The sequence below is a fragment of the Manis javanica genome, chromosome 2 (genome assembly GCF_040802235.1).
Source record: "Manis javanica isolate MJ-LG chromosome 2, MJ_LKY, whole genome shotgun sequence".
NCBI lineage: Eukaryota > Metazoa > Chordata > Mammalia > Pholidota > Manidae > Manis > Manis javanica.
The window spans coordinates 190,868,290-190,892,883 of NC_133157.1; the positions used below are offsets into that span (position 1 = coordinate 190,868,290).

General features: G+C 36.9%; 1 protein-coding gene across 3 annotated transcripts in view; it reads right to left on the reverse strand.

Annotated features, from left to right (window-relative positions):
• Positions 1 to 24,594, reverse strand: part of ANGPT1 (angiopoietin 1) — a 452,838-nt gene that overhangs the window by 82,104 nt on the left and 346,140 nt on the right. For all 3 annotated transcript variants that reach the window (XM_073229962.1, XM_073229961.1, XM_037010915.2), the window contains one exon: positions 23,630 to 23,751. In XM_073229962.1, coding sequence (XP_073086063.1) covers positions 23,630 to 23,751 — 122 coding nt within the window. The remainder of the gene's footprint in view (positions 1 to 23,629; positions 23,752 to 24,594) is intronic.

The following is a 24,594-nucleotide window of genomic DNA, read 5'->3' on the forward strand; positions in this document are numbered from 1 at the left end:
CTGTGACTTCTGCACAATAAGAAAAGCCATGCTTCCATTCTGAGTTGCATGTATTTTATGGGATACCAACAGTGCAAGGAGCCCTGCCCCGAATGATTGTTAAGCAAATTCAATTTGGATAGATCTAGGATATAGTGATTTGGGGAAAATGTGATAGTTATTTATATTTGAAAAAATATTTTTTAGAAATGACAAATTCAGGCAAGGAAGTCAGAGTAAGATAAAAGATAATATCTATAAGGAGTAGATACGATTTATTGTCTTCTAGTATTATCATCCTGGTCAATAATTTGCTTCAGGAGAAGTCAGGGGCTAAAAACAAACAAAACAAAATAAAGCAAAAAGCCTCTGCTGGGTAAAGTTCAACTCACTTACTAGCTAAGTGGTGAGTGTACTTGCTGTGGCTGTTTTCTGTGCTTATTAATTTTTGGCTTTCAGATCTGAGAATTAATCATAACTGATGCCTTAGATTATTCTGCTTAGTTTTAAATTAGTTTTTTACCTATGTTTTTAATTGAAATATTGTTGATATACAGTGTTATCTTGGTTTCAAGTATATAACATAGTGATTGAAAGGTTACACACATGATTAAATGCTCACCCCAACTAGTGTAGTTACTGTCAACATATAAAGATGTTACAGAACTACAGACTGTATTCTCTAGGCTGTACTTTCATCCCCCATTACTAATTTATATTATGACTGATATTCTGTGCCTCTTTATCCCGTTCACCTATTTCATCCACACACCCCAACCCCCCTCCCCATGGTAACCACCAGTCACTTCTCAGTGTCTACAAGTCTAGTGTAGTTTTGTTCATTTTGTTCTGATTTGTTTTTATAATCTACATGTAAGTGAAATCATTTGGTATCTATCTTTCTCCGCCTGACTTATTTCATTTAGCATGATACTTTTAAATTATTTTTGTTTCTCCTAAAATAATGATTAGATGCAAGATGCCCATAATGTAAAGTCAGTTAACTTAGAAGAAAATTACTTTAAATTCACAAGAGTTATAGTATCAAGAAACCTTAGAATTAACTCTTAAAATGACAATAATGTAAAAATCAAAATTTGGATGTTACAGCAATATAACACTGGAAAACATTCTGAATTACCATTTTGTTCCTGAAATAACATGAGCACAGGCCTTTCCGTTTTTCTATTTGGTAGGTAACTTTCTGGTTTGGAAAATACCATGCTGTATTATGATTTGTATTATTGCTTGCTAAGTACCAATAGTGCTCTTGGGGCTATTTAAAATATAAAATAACACTATTCCTACTCTTACAATTTATTTTTAGAAAGAAAACCTCAAATAAAATAGCAGCAGCTGTAAGAAACTTTTCAGACATAATATTTATAAAAATTTTTTCAATCGGTATTTTTCAACTTTCTACTTTTGATGTGCACCTTGTTCAAAAGGACATAGTTAAAGATGGGTACTATATGAAATGTCAATAAAGAATTTTTGTTTCTTCTTTTTTATTTTTCAGGATAATTTGGAAAGACCTAAGAATGAAAAGTTGGTCAAAGTCCTGGTAACAAAGGAAATAATTCTGGACACTGGCTTGTGGAAGAAAAGGCCAGTGTTTCCTGAGTACAAGGAATATATAACTACGATGTTGGTAAGAAAATTAATTTTTATAATTCATCACATAACCTTCAATGCACCATGACTACCAGGGATCAAAAGAAATCAACATAGCTTGTCATCTTAAAATAGATACTCATGTAAGGACTGTACTGCTTATGGAATCAAGAAGCCTGCATGCATTACAGACATCTCTCAGGATTTGGAATGAAATATGCATACAAAAATAAAATGCATAAAAATTATAGACAAATTAGAAACATGTCACATTGTTTTCCAAATAGCAGCTCTTACCAGTTAATAATCTCTTCTAGTTGTTCTCTCATCTCATTTCTTCACCTGAAGTTCCTTCAATAACTTTTGTATTTTAGTAATTAACTATTAAATTTATTTATTAGGTATATTTTTTACATTAATAATTTTTTAGACTTCTTCAGCAAGACTGATCTTTTCTTGACCCTTCCATTTCTCTCTGACACTGCTCATCCCTCCCTCCATCTTCTCATATTTGGCTTCTGAAAAATGTACTCTTTTTGTTGATACTTCTCATTCATTGGTTACTTATCTATTTGGGAAGCCAGCCTTTCCTCCTCATTATTCCAAACTGGTTTGAATCTAAATCTTTCCTGCCAGAAAAATTTATATGGTATTCCTACTATTCAACCACATTGTTGTACTTTACCATTATAGTTGTTCAGCATTTTAAGACCCTTATGTCCTTAGATTTTTAAGGTACATTTTTAAGTGATAGAGACTGAGTAGATACAAAAAAAACCCAGTTTATAGGTAAGAAAAATCATGCTCATTTCTATATGTCGTGTCAGAACCAAGGTAAAAAGCCAAGTCTTCTAACTTGGACTAGCAATCTGCCCAAGACACCTTAGTGCTATGAAAACTAGCATTAGAATCTCATTACTTTGGTTTAGTATAATACAAATCTCTACCTGTTTCCACACATTTATATTTCACCAGGAACCAAGATATCACCTTAATATCTCCTTAGTATTTGCTCTCCATCTGTTTATTTTGGGAGCTTGCCTTCCACAACATTTCAGTCTATCCATCTTTTACATGTATACAACCGAAATTTATTTGCCAAGTCAGTTTTTAAAAATCTAAGCTGAGATTTTCTTAAGTACCACTTTCCTTAACCCCTCTGACAAAAACTTTAATTTTCTTACTCAACATATTGATCATATCCCATTTTGTCCTGAAGCCTTTTATTGTTCCTCTTACATCTTCCCTATCCAGGTCAATTTTGAGAGGTCATCTCTCAGCTTGACACAGAGACCTCTATACACAAAGGTTGATTTGAAGGTCATCACAGCTCCAGTGCCTTAAAATTAGGTTCGCGAAGTAGTCATGTTTTCCCTGATGACGGCCTTCAGCAACAAGTTTAGTTTAGATGTGTGTAATCCAAAACTGGGATGCTGGTTCCAAACTCCAGTGTGCTGTTTTTTAAAGTACATTCAGTATATTTTTATTAGGAGTTGCACTGTTCAGAGAACCATTATCAAGTTTTCTGGTAAGCCTATATTAAAGAATGTTTATGATGATGCATCTTATAGGATTAACATTCCATGGAACACCAATTTATGAAACTGTGTACCTAAATCTATACAAATGGGCTAAAAATCCAAAGGCAGAGTTTCTCACAGGAATCTCAGTACTTCCTGTTTCCCATCTTTCTGGAAACACTTTGAGAAGAGACATGCATAGAATTTTGGCACTTTTAGTTTGAGGCAGAGGTGCCCTTCAATGAAAAATAAAATTAAACAATCGAAGCCTTGAAGTTTAAAGATTCTAATTGAGTATATATAGAGCCTTATTTGAAGTTTTTCGTTGACTTTTTCACCTCATTTCTATAGCCTGCCTCCTCCAACACATCTTACTGGAAATATTTCAAATCATTGAACACATCTTGAAACTTTCACAGAGAAAGCTGTCCTTTTCAAATTGTTTCCCACAATAGAGTTCTTAACATAGCAGCCAATGAATTCACAGTGGTGACAGTTGCCTAAGCTCTGTATGTGTAAATATAGCCCTTAAACAAGGAGGAAGATGTTGAAAATAGAGAACACTTTCATTTTTATCTGTCTGAAATTACTTACAGATGTTTCAATTTTTTAATTATTTTTAATATGGAAGGTGTCAACATGTGTTGCAAATGTGGGTTTTAAAGGGTCATTTTTTTCCCCCACTCAAATAAGGGTATAGTAAGATAGGGCTAAACTTTTATTTTAAGTTTCTAAATCCTTGAACACAGCAACTTTTCTCTCAAAACATCAAGTTAAATATTTTTGTAATTCAAATGTGGAGCAGAAGCATACTGTAAGTAAATGTTAGCAAATAAATTTTTTAAAGTTTGAGGTTAATAAGAATAAGTACGTTGTGGATGCCAGAAAGCAAGAAGAAAACAGATATACCTCATAACATAAAAATGTAATATTTCTATAAAAAAATAGTTTGAACAGTAAGTGATGAACTAGAGAAAATATTTGCAACATATAGGACAAGGGATTAATATCCACTAAAGAGCTTATATGAGTTATTAAAGATGAATAATCTAATAGAATAGTGAGAAACCTACATGAATAGATTAGTCACAGAAGAAGAAATGTAAATGTTCAATAAGCGTGAAAAGATACACAATCTAACCTCTCAGGAAGACAAGATTAATGAAATGGCTAGCAAGGTTTGAAGAAATTAGAAAGCACATACACACTTGGGGAGAACATAAAATTGAGATATAATTTGTCAATATGAAAATTTTAAATAATCACATAAAAAATTCTAATAAATTATCAAGCATAGTGGATTTGTAATGATGAAAGAGGTTTCTCTATACATAGTAGCATGTGTAATGTATCCATGACAAATTATTGCAAAGTAGTAATAAACCCAACATTTAAAATATAATTACAATCTATACATATACATGTATATCATATGAATATGTACTTGTACATGGGCATGATTGTATATGGGTGTGTGTCTATGTAAACACGCAAAAATATACAAACTCAGTGTATACACATGTATCTAAGTATATAAAACTGTTAATCTGTTAAAATGATTCTCTGCAGGGGATGATGGTGGAGGAGTATGGAATTAGGGAGACTTTGCCTTTCAATGGTATACACTTCTACATAATTTAATATTTAGATCAAGTTTATTTTACTTTTTAATTAATCAGAGAGATGTGTTAGACAGTCATGAGGCTAGAATGGTCTGCAGATTAAAAACCTGTCTAGAGATTAAAAAATTGGGTTGAAATAGTGAAACTCAGAATGTGGACTGATAAATTTGGGTGCCATGCAATGGGCTTTTGGAGACGCAGAATAACAGTAAACACAATGACTATTTTATTTTAAGAACAGTTAATATATTTATAATATTAAATATAAATTATGCGATTTGTGTTTTCCATTTAAATTTTTTTAGTGGTTGTGTTTTTGCATATATATATACATAGATAAATGACACTTGTTGGGATAGTGCTACTGTGACATTTGCCAGTTAACCATTCATTCAATATTCAAAAAGTATTTAATACTATACATTCAAAGTGTAGATAATTGTGTTTGGGGCAGAAAGACAAAGATAGATAGAACATAGACTCTGTCATCCAGAAAGTCACAGCCTAATAGGAGACAGACAGATAAACACACATATACACACAAGCACATATACACACGTATTACAATGCAATGGCATAAGTGAAATGATGGAGGGAAAACAAGGTACAGTGTTATCACGTAAGTTGTAATGATTCAATCTATTTGGCAGGATCAGAGAAAGGTTCTTGGAGGGTTAACATCTGAACTGAGTTTTGAAGATTGAAAAGGAGTATGTGAGTTGAGTAAAGAACTAGAGGCAAGAGCCAAGATGGTGGCATGAGTAGAGCAGCAGAAATCTCCTCCTAAAATCATACATATTTTTTAAAAAACAACAAATACAACTATCCCTAAAAGAGAGACCAGAAGATACAGGACAACAGCCAGGCTACATCTACACCTGCGAGAACACAGCACCTCATGAAGGGGGTAAGATACAAGCCGCAGCCTGGCGGGACCAAAGCGCCCCTCACCCCAGCTCCCAGTGGGAGGTGAGGAGTCGGAGTGGGGAGGGACAGGGAGCCCAGGACTGCTAAACACCCAGCCTTAGCCATCCTCACCAGAGCAGACGCACAGTGCGTGGTGTGCTAGATACAAGGGAAATGGAATAGTAAAATCTGCGAGCGGATCCCTGAAGCTAGTGCCCCTGAGACAAAGAAAAGTGAGTGCTTTTTGAAAGTCTTAACGGAATAGGGACTCCACCACTGGATGGAAGCATCCTGGGACACACAGCCCAACAGCTGGGAACCCAGGGGAAATATGCGTGCCATAATCCCCTGGGCAGCAGTGCAGCTCTGAGGCCCCTCAAGGTGATAAACAGCCTTCCACCCATTCCCCCTCCGGCGTGGACTGGCCACAGTGGAGCAACAGCCTGAGAGTGGCCAGGCCCACAGCAACCACGGAGCTTACTCCACAGAGGCCGGGCAAGAATTAGAGACACAGTCTGTGCGCAGCTGCCCAGCACAAGCTGCTAGGACTCGCTTGTCGCTAGGCCTCCCAGGAGAGGAGTCCACAAATCAACAAGAAGGGACGTTCTCCCAGCCAACACACATGCCAGCTCCCCACAACTACCTCTATCACCATGAAAAGGCAGAAGAATTTGATCCAGACCAAAATCACAGAGACAACCCCTGAGAAGGAGCTTGGAGAGGTAGACCTAACCAATCTCCCTGAAAAAGAATTCAAAATAAAGGTCATAACCATGCTGATAGAGCTGCAGAGAAAAATGCAAGAGCTAACGGACAAAGTAGGGAGGGAGACTACAGAAATAAAACAATCTCTGGAAGGATTTAAAAGCTGAATGGATGAGATGCAAGAGGTCACTGATGGAACAGAAACCACCAAAAAGGAACACAGAGAAGATGATTCAAAGAGAGATAAAAGGATCTCCAGGAATGAAAGAATTTTAAGAGAACTGTGTGACCAATACAAAAGGAACAATATCTGCATTATTGGGGTACCAGAAGAAGAAGAGAGAGAAAAAGGGATAGAAAGTGTATTTGAAGAAATAATTGCTGAAAACTTCCCCAAACTGGGGCAGGAAATAGTCACTCATACCACAGAAGTACACAGAACTCCCAACAGAAGGGACCCACGGAGGACAACAGCAAGATACATAATAATTAAAATGGCAAAGATCAAGGACAAGGACAGAGTTTTAAAGGCAGATAGAGAGAAGAAAAAGGTCACCTACAAAGGAAAACCCATCAGGCTATCATCAGACTTCTCAACAGAAAATGTAGACACCAGAAGAGAATAGCATGATATATTTAATGCAATGAAACAGAAGGGCCTTGAACCAAGAATCTGTATCTAGCACAATTATCATTTAAATACGAAGGAGGGATTAAACAATTCCCAGACAAGCAAAAGTTGAGGGAATTTGCCTACCACAAACCACCTCTACAGGGTATTTTAGAGGGACTGCTCTAGATGGAAGCACTCCTAAGGCCAAATAGATGTCACCAGAAAAAATAAAATCACACCAAAGAAAGCAGAACAATCAAATACTAACTAAAGGCAAAAAGTAAAATCAACTACCCACAAAAGCAGTCAAAGGAAACACAAAAAAGCACAAAATGAAACACCTAACATATAAAGAATGGAGGAGGAAGAATAAGAAGGGAGAGAAATAATCATCAGACTGTGTTTATAATAGCTCAATAAGTGAGTTAAGTTAAGCAGTAAGATACTAAAGAAGCTATCCTTGAACCTTTAGTAACCATGAACGAAAAGAGTGCAATGGCAATAAGCACATATCTTTCAATAATCATCCTAAATGTAAATGGACTGAATGCACCTATCAAAAGACACAGAGTAATAGAATGGATAAAAAAGCAAGATCCATCCATATGCTGCTTACAAGAGACTCACCTCAAGCCCAAAGACATGTACAGACTTAAAGTCAAGGGAAGGAAAAAGATATTTCATGCAAACAACAGAGAGAAAAAAGCAGGTGTTGCAATACTAGTATCAGACAAAACAGACTTCAAAATAAAGAAAGTAACAAAAGATAAAGAAGGACATTACATAATGATAAAGGGCTCAGTCCAACAAGAGGAGAAAACCATTCTAAATATATATGCACCCAACACAGGAGCACCAGCATATGTGAAACAAACACTAACAGAACTAAAGGGGGAAATAGAATGCAATGCATTCATTTTAGGAGACTTCAACACACCACTCACCCCAAAGGATAGATCCACTGGGCAGAAAATAAGTAAGGACATGGAGGCACTGAACAACACAGTAGAACTGATGGACCTAATAGACATCTATAGAACTCTATATCCAAAAGCAACAGGACATACATTCTTCTCAAGTGCACATGGAACATTCTCCAGAATAGACCACATACTAGCTCACAAAAAGAGCCTCAGTAAATTCCAAAATATTGAAATTCTACAACCAACTTTTCAGACCACAAAGGTATAAACCTAGAAATAAATTCTACAAAGAAAACAAAAAGGCTCACAAACACATGGAGGCTTAACAACATGCTCCTAAATAATCAATGATTCAATGAACAAATTAAAATAGAGATCAAGGAGTATATGGAAATAAATGACAACAACAACACAAAGCCCCAACTTCTGTGGGACGCAGCAAAAGCAGTCTTAAGAGGAAAGTATATAGTGATCCAGGCACACTTGAAGAAGGAAGAACAATCCAAAATGAATAGTCTAACATCACAATTATCTAGCCAGACTTATTAAGAGAAAAAGAGAATCAACACAAATCAGCAGAATCAGAAATGAGAACAGAAAAATCACAACAGACTCCACAGAAATACAAAGAATTATTAAAGACTACTATGAAAACCTATATGCCAACAAGCTGGAAAACCTAGAAGAAATGGCCAACTTCCTAGAAAAATACAACCTCCCAAGACTGACCAAGGAAGAAACACAAAAGTTAAACAAACCAATTACGAGCAAAGAAATTGAAACGGTAATCAAAAAACTACCCAAGAATAAAACCCTGAGGCCGGATGGATTTACCTCGGAATTTTATCAGACACACAGAGAAGACATAATACCCATTCTCCTTAAAGTGTTCCAAAAAATAGAAGAGGAGGGAATACTCCCAAACTCATTCTATGAAGCCAACATCACCCTAATACCAAAACCAGGCAAAGACACCACCAAAAAAGAACATTTTTACAGACCAATATCCCTGATGAACGTAGATGCAAAAATACTCAACAAAATATTAGCAAACAAAATTCAAAAATACATCAAAAGGATCATATACCATGACCAAGTGGGATTCATCCAAGGGATGCAAGGATGGTACAACATTAAAAAATCCATCAACATCATCCACCACAGAAATAAAAAGGACAAAAACCACATGATCATCTCCATAAATGCTGAAAAAGCATTCAACAAAATCCAACATCCATTCATGATAAAAACTCTCAAAAAAATGGGCATAGAGGTGAAGTACGTCAACATAATATAGGCAATATATGATAAACCTGCAGCCAACATCATACTGAACAGCGAGAAGCTGAAAGCTTTTCCTCTGAGATCGGGAACAAGACAGGGATGCCCACTCTCCCCACTGTTATTCAATATAGTACTGGATGTCCTAGCCACAGCAATTAGACAAAACAAATAAATACAAGGAATCCAGATTGGTAAAGAAGTTAAACTGTCACTACTTGCAGAGGACATGATATTATACATAAAAAACCCTAAAGACTCCACCCCAAAACTACTAGAACTGATATCAGAACACAGCAAAGTTGCAGGATACAAAATTAACACACAGAAACCTGTAGCTTTCCTATACACTAACAATGAACCAATAGAAAGAGAAATCAGGAAAACAATTCCATTCACAATTGCATCAAAAAGAATAAAATACCTAGGAATAAATTTAACCAAAGAAGTGAATGACCTATACTCTGAAAACTACAAGTCACTCTTAAGAGAAATTAAAGGGAACACTAACACATGGAAACTCATCCCATGCTCGTAGCTAGGAAGAATTAATATCGTCAAAATGGCCATCCTGCCCAAAGCAATATACAGATTTGATGCAATCCCTATCAAATTACCAGCAACATTCTTCAATGAACTGGACAAATAATTCAAAAACTCATATGGAAACGCCAAAGACCCCGAATAGCCAAAGCAATCCTGAGAAAGAAGAATAAAGTAGGGGGAATCTCACTCCCCAACTTCAAGCTCTACTATAAAGCCATAGTAATCAAGACAATTTGGTACTGGCACAAGAACAGAGCCACAGACCAGTGGAACAGACTAGAGACTCCAGAAATTAACCCAAACATATATGGTCAGTTAATATTTGATAAAGGAGCCATGGACATACAATGGCAAAATGGCAGTCTCTTCAGCAGATGGTACTGGCAAAACTGGACAGCTACATGTAGGAGAATGAAACTGGACCATTGTCTAACCGCATATACAAAAGTAAATTCAAAATGGATCAAAGACCTGAATGTAAGTCATGAAACCATTAAACTCGTGGAAAAAAACATAGGCAGAAACCTCTTAGACATAAACATGAGTGACCTCTTCTTGAACATATCTCCCCGGGCAAGGAAAACAACAGCAAAAATGAACAAGTGAGACTACATTAAGCTGAAAAGCTTCTGTACAGAAAAAGACACCATCAATAGAACAAAAAGGAACCCTACAGTATGGGAGAATATATTTGTAAATGACAGATCCGATAAAGGCTTGACGTCCAAAATATATAAAGAGCTCACCCACCTCAACAAACAAAAAACAAATAACCCAATTGAAAAATGGGCAGAGGAACTGAACAGACAGTTCTCCAAAAAAGAAATACAGATGGCCAACAGACACATGAAAAGATGCTCCACATCACTTGTCATCAGAGAAATGCAAATTAAAACTACAATGAGGTATCACCTCACACCAGTAAGGATGGCTGCCATCCAAAAGACAAACAACAACAAATGTAGGCGAGGCTGTGGAGAAAGGGGAACCCTCCTACACTGCTGGTGGGAATGTAAATTAGTTCAACCATTGTGGAATGCAGTATGGAGGTTCATCAAAATGCTCAAAACAGACTTACCATTTGACCCATAAATTCCACTCCTAGGAATTTACCCTAAGAATGCAGCAATCAAGTTTGAGAAAGACAGATGCATCCCTATGTTTCTCGCAGCACTATTCACAATAGCCAAGAATTGGAAGCAACCTAAATGTCCATCGGTAGATGAATGGATAAAGAAGATGTGGTACATATACACAATGGAATACTACTCAGCCATAAGTAGAGGGCAAATCCTACCATTTGCAGCAACATGGATGGAGCTGGAAGGTATTATGCTCAGTGAAATAAGCCAAGCAGAGAAAGAGAAATACCAAATGATTTCACTCATCTGTGGAGTATAAGAACAAAGGAAAAACTGAAGGAACAAAACAGCAGCAGAATCACAGAACCCAAGAATGGACTAACAGGTACCAAAGGGAAAGGGACTGGGGAGAATGGATTGGTAGGGAGGGATAAGGGGTGGGGAGGAGAAGAGGGGTATTAAGATTAGCATGCATGGGGGGATGGGAGAAAGGGGAGGGCTATACAAGACAGAGAAGACAAGTAGTGATTCTACAACATTTTGCTATGCTGATGGACAGTGACTGTAAAGGGGTTTATAGGGGAGACCTGGTATAGGGGAGAGCCTAGTAAACATAATATTTTTCATGTAAGTGTAGATTAAAGATAACAAAAAAAAAGAAAGAAAGAGAAGGGGGATTACTCCCTGATAGGATAAAACTAACTGTAAATCAATGATTAATGCATGCTTTAAATATCCTTAATTTTGATTACTTATAGGGTGTCAGATGATCGGCTATGGATGTACACTTTTCTGATAATATTCCTTTCTCTACACAATGGTATAAAGGGCATATCAAAGTGTGGGCAAAGGGTCTGTTTGTGTTTATACAGAGGATCAAAGCCTAATTTGGCTACCCAGAAAATGAACTAAGATACGATATGAAGAACTTCCAATTTCAGCACTTTCTGGAAGAGACATACCAGAAGATGATCATCAAAAAACCTCAAGAAAGATCTAGGCGATGCTGCAGTTGTAGCTGCATTCATCCCACCGGTTCCTGGACTTGCCATTGGAATGAAGGAGATATCTAAGCTGGCCTGTGCATACAGTAAAACAACAAATTTGACTGGATCTATACTTTGGGAACTCAACCAAGAATTAGGAAAAGTGCAAGTTGTAGTGCTCCAAAATCTTGCAACTACAGACTATCTACTGTTAAAAGAACATATGGGATGTGAACAGTTCCCAGGAATGGGTTGTTTTAATTTGTCTGATTTCTCTCAGACTGTTCAAGTACAGTTGGACAATATCCATTATGTCACAGACAAATTTTCACAAATGCCTAGGGTGCCTAACTGGTTTTCTTGGCTTCACTAGAGATGGCTGGTAATTATAGATCTGCTTTGGTTATGTAACTGTATTCCTATTATGTTAATGTGTGTGCACAATTTAATTAGGAGTTTAAAACCTATACATGCTTAAGTTATAGCTTTTCTTCTTCCTTCCTAATTACAACCCTTAAATAGAATTCGTGCCTCATATCGAATTTACTGACTATCATAATTCTTCCAAGTGGTAATGATACCTCAAGACAAATGCTGGGCATAGAAGCCACAGGGCATAAATCTGCAAAGAAGTAAAAAGCTAACCTTTTCAAACAATATTGCTTCTCTCTCACTTACCAACTTTACATCTCCCTGTATGGCCCCGGAAGATGACTGGTTAGCCAGAGACAGGTAACATTCCTCAAGGGAGGAACAACCTAAGACAGGCACAGTCGCAGGGGGGCCATCAGGTGAGAAATTGGGGATCAACAGAGGGGAGGCTTAGAACGTCAACCCCCCTGTTTTGAGAGAAATCTTCCCCATCCATGGATGTATTATTGCCCTTGTCTAGCTTGGATTGACACTTAGTCTACAGGGACAAACCTGATCATCTACATTTGCTCTCTTACAACACTAAACTATGTTTTCTACCTTTATCTTGCATCTACCTACCACTTGAGAATTTTATTTAAAAAAATAATAATAATAATAAAGGGAGAAATGTGGGATTCACATATAAATCAAGTATAAAAATCAAACAAATATACATATTTGACCTGATTGTTTATAGTTCATAATGAGTGATCAAAACCGAAAGTTTTTGTGATGACTGCCCTTGTACTGTTCACCATGTAAGAACTTATTCACTATGTAAGAATTTTTTCACCAAGTAAGAACTTGTTCGTTATGCTTCAGAAGATTGGAGACTGATGAGAATTAGGCTGGGGGGTGAATTAATGATTGTGCATTGAGCATTGACTCCCCTATACAGAATTTTATTGTTGTTCACAACCATTTGATCAATAAATATGAGACATGCCCTCTCAAAAAAAAAAAAATTAACACACAGAAATCTGTGGCTTTCTTATATACTAACAATGAACTAATAGAAAGAGAAATCAGGAAAACAATTCCATTCCCAATTGCATCTAAAAGAATGAACACCTAGGAATAAACCCAACCAAGGAAGTGAAAGACCTCTACCCTGAAAACTATAAGACATTCTTAAGAGAAATTAAAGAGGACACTAGCAAATGGAAATTGATCCCATGCTCTTGGCTAGGAAGAATTAATATCAACAAAATGGCCATCCTGCCCAAAGCAATATACAGATTTGATGCAATCCCTATCAAATTACCACAGCATTCTTCAATGAACTGGAACAAAAAGTTCAAAAATTCATATGGAAACACCAAAGACCCCGAATAGCAAAGCAATCCTGAGAAGGAAGAATAAAGTGGGGGTGATCTTACTCCCTAACTTCAAGCTCTACTGCAAAGCCACAGTAATCAAGACAATTGGGTACTGGCACAAGAACAGAGCCACAGACCAGTGGAACAGAATGGAGACTCCAAACATTAACCCAAACATATATGGTCAATTAATATATGATAAAGGAGCCATGGACATACAATGGGGAAATGACAGTCTCTTCAACAGATGGTGCTGGCAAAACTGGATAGCTACATGTAAGAGAATTAAACTGGATCACTGTCTAACCCATTATACAAAAGTAAATTCAAAATGGATCAAAGACCTGAATGTAAGTCATGAAACCATAAAACTCTTAGAAAAAAACATAGGCAAAAATCTCTTGGACATAACCATGAGTCACTTTTTCGTGAACATATCTCCGCAGATAAGGGAAACAAAAGCAAAAATGAACAAGTGGGACTATATCAAGCTGAAAAGCTTCTGTACAGCAAAGGACACCATCAATAGAACAAAAAGGTACCCTATCGTATAGGAGAATATATTCATAAATGACAGATCCGATAAAAGGTTGAAATCCGAAATATATTAAGAGCTCACACACCTCAACAAACAAAAAGCAAATAATCCATTAAAAAATGGGCAGAGGAGCTGAACAGACAGTTCTCCAAAGAAGAAATTCAGATGGCCAACAGACACACGAAAAGATGCTCCACATCACTTGTCATCAGAGAAATGCAAATTAAAACCACAGTGAGATATCACCTCATACCAGTAAGGATCCCCACCATCCAAAAGACAAACAACAACAAATGTTGGTGAGTTTATGGAGAAAGGGGAACCTTCCTACACTGCTGGTGGGAATGTAAATTAGTTCAACCATTGTGGAAAGCAGTATGGAGGTTCCTCAAAATGCTCAAAATAGAAATACCATCTGACCCAGGAATTCCACTTCTAGGAATTTACCCTTAGAATGCAGTAGCTCAGTTTGAAAAAGACAGATGCACCCCTATGTTTCTCGCAGCACTATTTACAATAGCCAAGAAATGGAAGCAACCTAAGTGTCCATCAGTAGATGAATGGATAAAGAAGTCGTGGTACATATCTGAATATTATTTAGCTATAAGAAGAAGAAAACAAATCCTACCATTTGCAACAACATGGATGGAGCTAGAGGGTATTATGCTCAGTGAAATAAGCCAGGCAGAGAAAGACAAGTAGCAAATGATTTCACTTACATGTGGAGTATAAGAACAAAGAAAAACTGAAGGAATAAAACAGCAGCAGAATCACAGAACCCAAGAATGACTAACAGTTACCAAAGCGAAAAGAACTGTGGAGGAGGGGTGGGAAGGGAGGGATAAAGGTGGGGAAAAAGAAAGGGAGCCTTACAATTAGCATGTATAATTAGCATGTATAATGTGGGCGGGGCATGGGGAGGGTTGTGCAACACAGAGAAGACAAGTAGTGATTCTACAGTATCTTACTAAGCTGATGGACAGTGACTCTAATGGGGTTTGTGGAGGGGACTTGGTGAAGTGGGGAGCCTAGTTAACATAATGTTCTTCATGTAACTGCAGATTAATGATAAGAAACAAACAAAAAAGAACTACAGGCATTCCGGAGAAGTCAAGTATCAAATATATCTGAAATAACATTAAGTATTCATTGTGACACAAACATCTAGCATGACTAAACATTTAGTATGTATGTCACATGCTGTTCTCAGTATTTTATATGCATTAATTCAATTAACCCTCACACAATACTTACCATCATCCCTGTATTACAAATTATGAAACTGAAGCACAGAGATTTTAAGTAACTTGCCCCAAGTCACACAGTAGTATGTGGCAGTTGGTTATAGAAGCATCAAGGAAAAGTGAAACCCAGATCCTGGCCTCAGAGCTCATGCTCTTAGCTATCAGGCTGTATTTTCTAAAAAATACAAAGACTTGTGGAAGTAAGGCTATAAAATTAGGATTATAATGATCATGGACTGTGTTCTATACTAAAGTACTTCAACTATCTCCAGTCAGCTATAGAGAATCCTTAAGGGGTTGGGAAGATGCTGTCTAGAGATTTTAAAAATTGGGCTGAATTAGTGTGTGTGTTGGGGGAGGGCTTTAAACAAAAGGAAAAAATAATTTGACTTGCATTTTAGAAAGAAGACTGTCAGAACTCTAGATAACAGGTGGTTTGAGAGGCATATAGGTCACTGCAATGGCTGAGACAATTAATGAGAGTGAGAAAAGACATTGTCAATGGAAAGAGAACAGGACAGACTAAAAATAGTAGATGGAACTGATGGCATTGAAAGTCATTGGTGAGTGTGAGAAATTAGGGAAAGGGAAAAATTAAGATAACCTTTAGATTCCTTGTTTCATTCAGAATTCTTCTCCACTCTAAAATCTTAAGGTTAATGACATTTAAAGGAAAAAAGATTATACATGCCATTAAATTAATTTTTTAAAAACATGAAAGGCAAAAAAAATCTTCAATAAGTGTCCATAAATGTTCTATTTACAAGGTATAAAATAGAGTAGTACAAATTCAAAATTTTTCCTTGATCCCTACTACACACAACTAACATAATTCAACCTAATCTAATACTAGAAGTTAGCGAGATTTTACTTGTATCTTTTAAAAGAACTTACCAAATGGAGGACAGCTTCAATTAAAAAGACTGTGATTTAACTTTTCATTTCTTTAGACAATTTAAGTAATAAAAATCAATAGTTTAGTATACCATAACAGTTATTTGTTTGCAAGGTGTGGGTAAAATTGTAGCATTTCCAGAGTATCTTGCCTGGCTTTAGTATATCTGCATATCAATAGGTGTTCAGAGGTGGAAAATAGTATGCCTTTAGTGCATTTGCATCTTTCCTCAGGGGTGGAGAAGTTCATCTCCATATCAATGGGTAATTATCTGGGCAACAGAGGGCTTATCTGTACCTGAGAGGTGAGGGGGAGGGGGTTGTGGTTGCTGTTTGAGGAAAGAAAGACAGCCTGGCACTGCAGTTTTGTGAGCAATAAACGGGTTTTAAACTTTATTTTCCCTTTGACTGATTTTGGTTTTTTAGGGGTATTTTGCCCCGGGATTTCCTCTCCCCATATTTACAATTGGCGTAGCATTGGCAGGATTCCTGTGAACCCAAAATCTGTCATAATGGGTGCTCCCACCGACAGACGTGTGTCTACACTCGTGTGGTCGTGAAGGCACCACCACCGCTGCTGGCCATGCCGACCCCGGCCTGTGGCCCGAGCCTAAGGCTACTGCTTCTGCCGCTGCTGCTCCTGCTGCCGGCCGGAGCCTGGCCACAACCATGGAAAGGAGCTGAGGTCCGGGTCACCTTGATAGAGAAGCGACTGGCTGCTGTGTACCATGCCTTGCTGGCTACGAGCCCATCGTCGGAACAGCTCCGACCAAGGTAATAACCTCCTATCCCATCGCGGGGTGGGTGCGAGGCTGGACCCAAAGACCATAGAGTGGTGTGGCACTGACACCTCAAAAGACAATGTGGGCCCATCGGTGTGGCTTGTCTTTCACCTTTGAAAAAGTCAGCCGAGCCTGGAAGGAGTGCCCTGCACATTGTGCAGATCAGCAAACCACCAAGAGGGGCCTAGAGCGTCTCTTTGCAGCCTATGGTGGGTCGCCGGTGACTGAGAACGATCAAGGTACCCACTTTATTGGACATGTGTTGCAAAGATGGGTGCAGCAATTAGGAGTAAAATGGATGTGGCCCTGGACATTTCAACACATGGACCGGTGATGGCTGGTTCTTCTGCCACTTTGGGGAAAAGGCCTGGAAGCTGGCCTTCTGTGTATTCCTGTAATAACAGCAAATTGGCCCTCGACAATCACGGTTATTTGCTTCTACTGTCTTTGTGTCCTGGATGTGCCCCCCAGCTGCAGCTGCCCTGTGATGGCTGGAATGGACGAGCTTTGGACTTAATCTGCATGGGACTTTGAACCTAGCTGAATCCTCTGGCTTGAGAATTATGATTATGTTGCTGTTGTGAAGAAAATAATGTTTAAGAAGAGGCTTGAGTTTGACTAATATTTGGTAAAAGTTTTGTGAGCAATCTAGCATGATTGTTAGGAATGAGTAAACGTGTAGAAACGTATTTTTGTGCTTAGTGAGAGATTGTGCTGTAAAGTGACCTAGCTGAATCCTCTGGCTTGAGAATTATGATTGTGTTGCTGTTGTTAAGAAAATAATGTTTAAAGAGAGGCTTGACTTTGTCTAATGTTTGGTAAAAGTTTTGTGAGCAATCTAGCATGATTGTTAGGAATGAGTAAACAATTGTAGAAAAGTATTTTGTGCTTAGAGATTGCTGTAAAGTACATTTACTTGATTTGCATAGGCTTGAGGATTATCAAGATTTTATTGCTGTTGCTATTGCATGCTACTAGATTGGTCGGAAGAGGGGGATTGAGTAAATTGTAAGGGGAGATTTCTGGAAGGGTGGATTGCGGGTAAAATAGTAGGATTTCCAGAATATCTGTCTGGCTATAGTATATCTGCATATCAATAGGCATTTAGAGGTGGAAAGAAGTATGGCTTTAGTACATTTGCATCTTTCCTCAGGAGTGGAGAAGTTCATCTCCATATCAACGGGTAATTACCTAGGCAACAGGGTTTATCTGTACCTTAGAGGTGAGGGGGAGGGGTGTGTGGTTGCTGCTTGAACAGAGAAGAAAGTTGGCCTAGCACTGCAGTTTTGTGAGCAATAAACGGGTTTTAAACTTTATTTTCCCTTTGACTGATTTTGGTTTTTAGGGGTATTTTGCCCCGGGATTTCCTTTCCCTGGATTTACACAAGGTATAATATAGTATCTTGAAATTACACACACTTCAGTCACCTAAAATTAACTGACTTAGTAACTTCCCATAAACTCCAGCTAGAAGATAGATAAGGCTTGTCAAATAAGCTCAGTGAATTCCCAAAGTAAAATAGTTTATATTTCCAACTCCAGTATTAGGAGGGATAAATAAACCAACTAGCTTACCTCTTTCTTCAAATTTATATTTGTTAGTATTTTGATATGTTAGGGTTTGTTAACTAAGTGCATTTAATCAGCTGAAAAAAGCTTTGTTACTATTCTGCTTAGGATAAATTAAGAAAACAAATAATCAGTAACAACTTTAATCATTTGTTGGTTAGAGATTTTTCCACTTATAAAAATATATGGAATAAATAATTCAATTTCTCAGGCCATGCAATTATTTTCAATAACAAAATATTTCAAAGGCAAATAAAGGTTATACAGTTGTTAACAAACTTTAGCTTTTAGTCTTTTTAATATTTAATATTACGATTTCATGGCAACTCACTGAGACTTTAAGCATGAGAAACTGCTTTGATCTTTCAACATTAAGAGCAGACTAACAGACATTGGACCCCAGCTAGCTGGCTGAATAAAGACTTTGCTTGAATTTACATCTCTATGCCTGTGTAGTTTGTTCTCTGGAGAAGCCTCGGAAGCCCGGACCCTAACAGATAACCATATCGGTTAATTGTGAAGCTACATCATGTTGGAAAATATTTTTATAATATCACAGAATCATGGACTTGAAACCTAACCGTCATATACTAGGTGTTAGTCACAGGCAAGTTACTTGGCCTCTGTGAACTTCCATTTCTTTATATATAAAATAGAAATAGTAATAGGTACTTTTCAGGACTAATTGGAGGGTTAGCAATAGTGTATGTGAAGCCCCTGGCATAGATGTTCACCTGATATGACTAGGCAGCATATTATCATTTTGATCAAACTGTGTCAGAATGGACATCACATGTGTAGTTTCACTTCACTCTGAATGGTGTTATGGAAGACTTCTCTTTTCTTCACTCTGCAAATTCAACACAAGTATCAAGAAAGTCCAAGTTTTACATCTCTGTATACATGGGGAGCAGATGGATTCTCTTTCTTGAATACCCTGGTGAGGTAGAAGGACTTCTTCAGAAATATTTTTTTGCTGGTCTGTGCTCCCACTTTGGAGAAAGTTGGGTTTAAATCAGAGGATGGGCAGGTGCCTTGAAACCCAGTCAGCTGACAGAATTTTTTAGACCAAAAGATCTAGTTACATGGATACATAGGAAGAAATTTGCTGAAGGAATTTGCATTATAACGTCTTTCCCCATCCACCTCTATTTTCTATTGTTTTGAGAAGTGGCAGGAAAGATACTGGAAGAATCTATACAAGTTGACAATTATATGTCCCACTTTTTGGCCATACCAACCTCTTATGTGCAAGATAAATATTAATGCTTCCCATTTCTTGGGTTCTTGGTTGTGAAATTTCAATTATATGGTTAATGATCCCTTACTTATAAATGCTGTTTCCTTGAAGTAAGAAACAATAAGTTTGGAGATTAGGATAGCATCCAACAAAAGAAAAAAATATTCTAAAGAAAGCAAACTGGAAACTTCTTGGAGTCACCCCCGACTAGATTGCTAGGAAAACAAACAGTAGAGCAAATGTTGCTAATCCTATTCCTGCTTTGTGCCTTTGGCCATTTATGGGATAAAGAAGTGAATCTAATGAGGCCAAAAATCCATTTTCAACCCTACAAGCGATGCATTTAATTTGTCAGGATGTAAATCAGCAGGACCTCTCAGCATGATTGTGTAGTATAATCCTGTCCATAAAGTGTTCCTCCTTGTTCTGCCAAAGAAGTGGTGGACCCCCCCTAAGGGCCAGCTCACCGACTTGGCAGCTGAAGCCCCATCATACACAAAGCTGGTAAGTCACACACCCAGACACAACCCCTGACATTCCTTGGGGAGGAAACAAAGCTTAATTTAGATAATCCCCTTTGCACAGCATATTAGCTGATCCAAACTAGACCTGGCCAACTAAAGGCATATTCTTCCTACATTTCAGAGATGCTTCAATGCAGTAATTGCTTTTTGTTGCATTTGGAGGATTAAAATTCATTTGAAGAATAGGTAGCAATGATCAATAAACTATTTTAAAAACATATAAACAGCTTCATGTTTGACTTTGACCTCTATCCCTTTAAATGTGGGGGGGAGAAGGGCACATTTCTTTTTTGCTCTAGAAAGTGCTTGGCAGAGTTCCTGTAGTTCCATTTCATATAAGAAAATAAATAATAACAAACAAAATAGGAAAAGTATGCTGTGTATCGCAAAAGAGTATTTTTTAATATATATATATATATATATATTATATAATATATATATATATATATATACACTTATAAAGATAAACCCTTTCTTTTAAATTTTTTAAAGTGGTTCATGGAAGAATGCCTGGTTTAAGAATAGATGTTCCACTAACACTCCATTACATGCATTGGACCCCTCAACAGGAAGACACAGATAAATATAGAGATATGGCAATGCCAGGAGATACAGCATATTGATAGAAAAATACCCCCAGGATCCACATGCAAACTAATGTCATACTTGAGAGTCAAAAAGGAAAGGGGTACAGAGTAGGAGTAAAAGATACATGTAAGTTTCTGTCAGCATAAGCACAGAAATGAATTTCAAGTTAAAACCTGAATCCCTGAATTCACTGTGAAATACCTGTATTACTGAGAAAGGGAATTGTTATAGTTCCAAAAAAATTACCATTAGCAATAAATGGTGTGATTTTACATAGGTAAGAAAGCCTGAATTTTCCTTAGAAATTAGAATTTAACAAGGGAACAGAATTCATCAACAGAAGGCATGTATGTGGTCAGGAGCAGGAGTCAGATTCCTCTGAGAGGCTGTGACACATGGAGAAGCCCCTTCTACTGTGACCCACAGTGAAGCTCTTTTGAGAGCTCAAACCTTGACTTAGATTTATTTTACTAATGGAACAGAAAGAACAACTTCTAAGCAGTTTCCCTTTTTAAAAAAAACATTTTACGGGGAGAATTCCATAGTAGGAAATGATACCATGAGCTATGTCAAGAATTATGAAGGCAAGACAAAAAATCCAAAATGCTCTAGAATTAGGGTAGAAGGGTCATATTTTTTACATAAACAAAAGAAGAAGAAAAAGAAAATTAATATGAGAAGGAGGGAGAGAAAGATAGTGACAGAGACATGGAAACACAGAGAAAGCAGAGGACATTTGTGTTTGTAGTTACAAGTGAGCCCTTTCTGGCCTCCCAGTTTTTTTTTTTTTATGGTATCCTGATAGCTAAAGTGTCAAATGCAGACCAAGAGATAAAACATAAATTAGCAGGGGAATAATTAAGGAATGTAAATTCATGCTGACAACTTTTTAAGAAATAAATCAAATGGGATAACATACTTGGTGAGAGATGGTTTAAAACCACTCTAGGTTAGTTATACCTATAAAATGAAACACAAGGCAGTTATTAAGAATATTAGAGGGATATTATTGATTAGTAAAGATATCTGTCTCCAAAGAAAGCAGGCTGCAGAACAGTGTGTATAGCATGACACAACCTGTTGTGAGAAATACATTTCATATGTAATACCCAGCAACACATGCAACGCTCTCAGTGTGATGGGATTGTGGTTTTTCATTTTCTGTGTACTTTCTCCTTTTTCTACAATATGTTTGTTATTTATGTAATTATAAAAACAACTTAAAAAATAAGGTAAAATTAACATTGTTTTACTTATTCTTTCCTAGGCAAAGCCTTCACAATAGCATCTTGAAATGTATGACTATAAATTGTTCACTTTTAGTGACAAAGTTAAAGCATGGTGGGACCCTAAATTAAGGGATGGTTGAAGAAGTGTACCCGTTACGTGTATGTGTCTGGTTACTATGAAACTGTACTAGGACAACTGGTACTGTTCAGCAGGATTTTCAGCTCCAAAATATTTCATCATATAACCAGTTCAGGGTCAAGTCCTGTCAAGTTTATTTATAGTTTAACAGTGTACCCCATGACACAGTACAAAGATAAATAAATGTAAAACTTAGAAATACAAGTCATAGAGCATGAGTAAGTCCTTTCAGACTCTAAACCAACAGTCACGTTTATCTTCTTCGTGTAAAAGTTTAATTATAATTGTTGTCATTAAGGTCTACTTTTAGTGTAAAGTTGGGAAATCCTAGGTTGTAGATAGTATTGAGAGCCTATGTGCTATGACGGAAAGAGCAGGACCAGAAACAAACAAACCTGGGTTACATTCCCAGCTGTGTCACTGACAAGCTGTGTAATCTTGGACAGGTAACTCACTTCTACTGAGTCTGTTCCCTCATCTGTAAAGTAAGAGAGCTAGCAGTTCTCTTAGGTGCCATCCTGGTTTGTGGTATGGTAGAAACTAGCTGCACCAACACGACAACTCATTTCTAGCAACATGATGGTCTTTAACTCAATATAATACACAAGAACTAAAACTTCAAGCCATCCAAATATCCAGAAGAAATGCACTTAACATACGTTTGTCCTACACAGAAGTCATGAATGTCAAAGACTTCAAAATAATATTGTCTATATGTCATCCCAGCTTTCAAGATCCAGTCCTATTCTACTTACCTGAGATGATTCATAGTTCATAAAACACATCTATAAAGCTAACCAAAGAAATGTAATAAGCCCAGAGTAAATGGTTTTAAAAAATGCGGGGTTGGGGAAACTCTAAATCAACTTTATAGGTATAATTTTCTGGGAAAAAAATTTTTTTGTTTCTCCCTAGTGCAAGGCCTTTGAATATAACAAACTTATAGCTCTGCAGAAGCTTAAAAGCAGATAGAGAAATAATTCAAGTTACACTTTCAGAGGCTTTATTCTTTTCTCTATTGCTGTAAGTGTTGATTTTGCTGAAAATTGTCAGTATTTTGTGTCAGTGAATTTCATCACAGAATCAATTAATTTTAGGGGCTATGGTGGGACCTGAATAACTGAACATTAGATAAATTAGTGATAGAAGTTTTAAAAAGCAAGTATTTCAAGAGTGTAAGCAGCAGTACTAATACTACTGTTGACATACCTGCTGTATTCACCTAAAGCTCTCCTTCCTTTTCACATTAAAAATTAATTTGGGTCTATATTTTTTGAAGACAGCTTCAATCTTTTTTTTTTTAGGAGCTGACAGAAAAGTGGAAGATATAAGTAAATACAAACAAAGATTTTAGGAATATAATAATCCTCACCTGTTTTTCTCATGAATTTTTAGGATTTCATTTGTCTGTTGAAGAAGTTGTTTCTCTAGCTTGTATGTTGATAACGAATTCTCTAGCAGTTGTATTTCAAGTCGAGAAGTTTGATTTAGTACCTTAACAGGAAAGATAAAAACATTTCAAACTTCAATCACAAGCACTAGAAACATTGTTTTGGCTTTTTATTTAACTCTGTTTTCTTTTTAAAATAAAATTTCTCCTAGAATAATTAAATGATCTCCATTCTGCTAATGTTTTACATGTCTATTAGACATTACATTTGAGATTGAGGCTACAGCTGAATGAAAAAATTGAATTATTAAATATATTTTAATATTTAAATTTACATGTCCGGAACCCCTAGAATATTTTATCGTGCTAGTTGCTTTTTATGTATTATCTCTAATATTGTATATGATTAAGAATAACTAATAGGCATGTAAAATATGCTTCCTTGATCTGTCACCTTGCATAAACCAATTAGGAATGTGCAAACAACGCTTGACATAGTTTAGACAGACTCATGATTCACAGTTGTTGAATATCTATCACACGTTAGGTCATGTCATCTTCTAGATGTCATATCATTTCATAGATATGGGCACCTGTTGAAGGAGGAATTGTTACTGTAACTTTACAAATGAGGAAACTAAAGTTCAGAGAGATGCCAAAACCCACACAGAAACTAAGAGAAGAGCTGGGTTTCAAACCCAGTGTGACTCTAATTCTAATGCTATACACAGAAACCTAAAAGAGGGAGAACAACTCATCCTGGATCTTACTCTGAGGAAATGAAGTGACCAGGAACCCAGACTGCACTGAAGACTGTAGTTACACTTTCAGCTGTACTACACTGGGGCCTCTAGAAAATGTAAATGTTCAAGTCATTCTAAATCACTGAGACTCATGGTGCTAGTCAGGCTTTAATATAACATGAGTCACTGAGCCATGAACCCAAA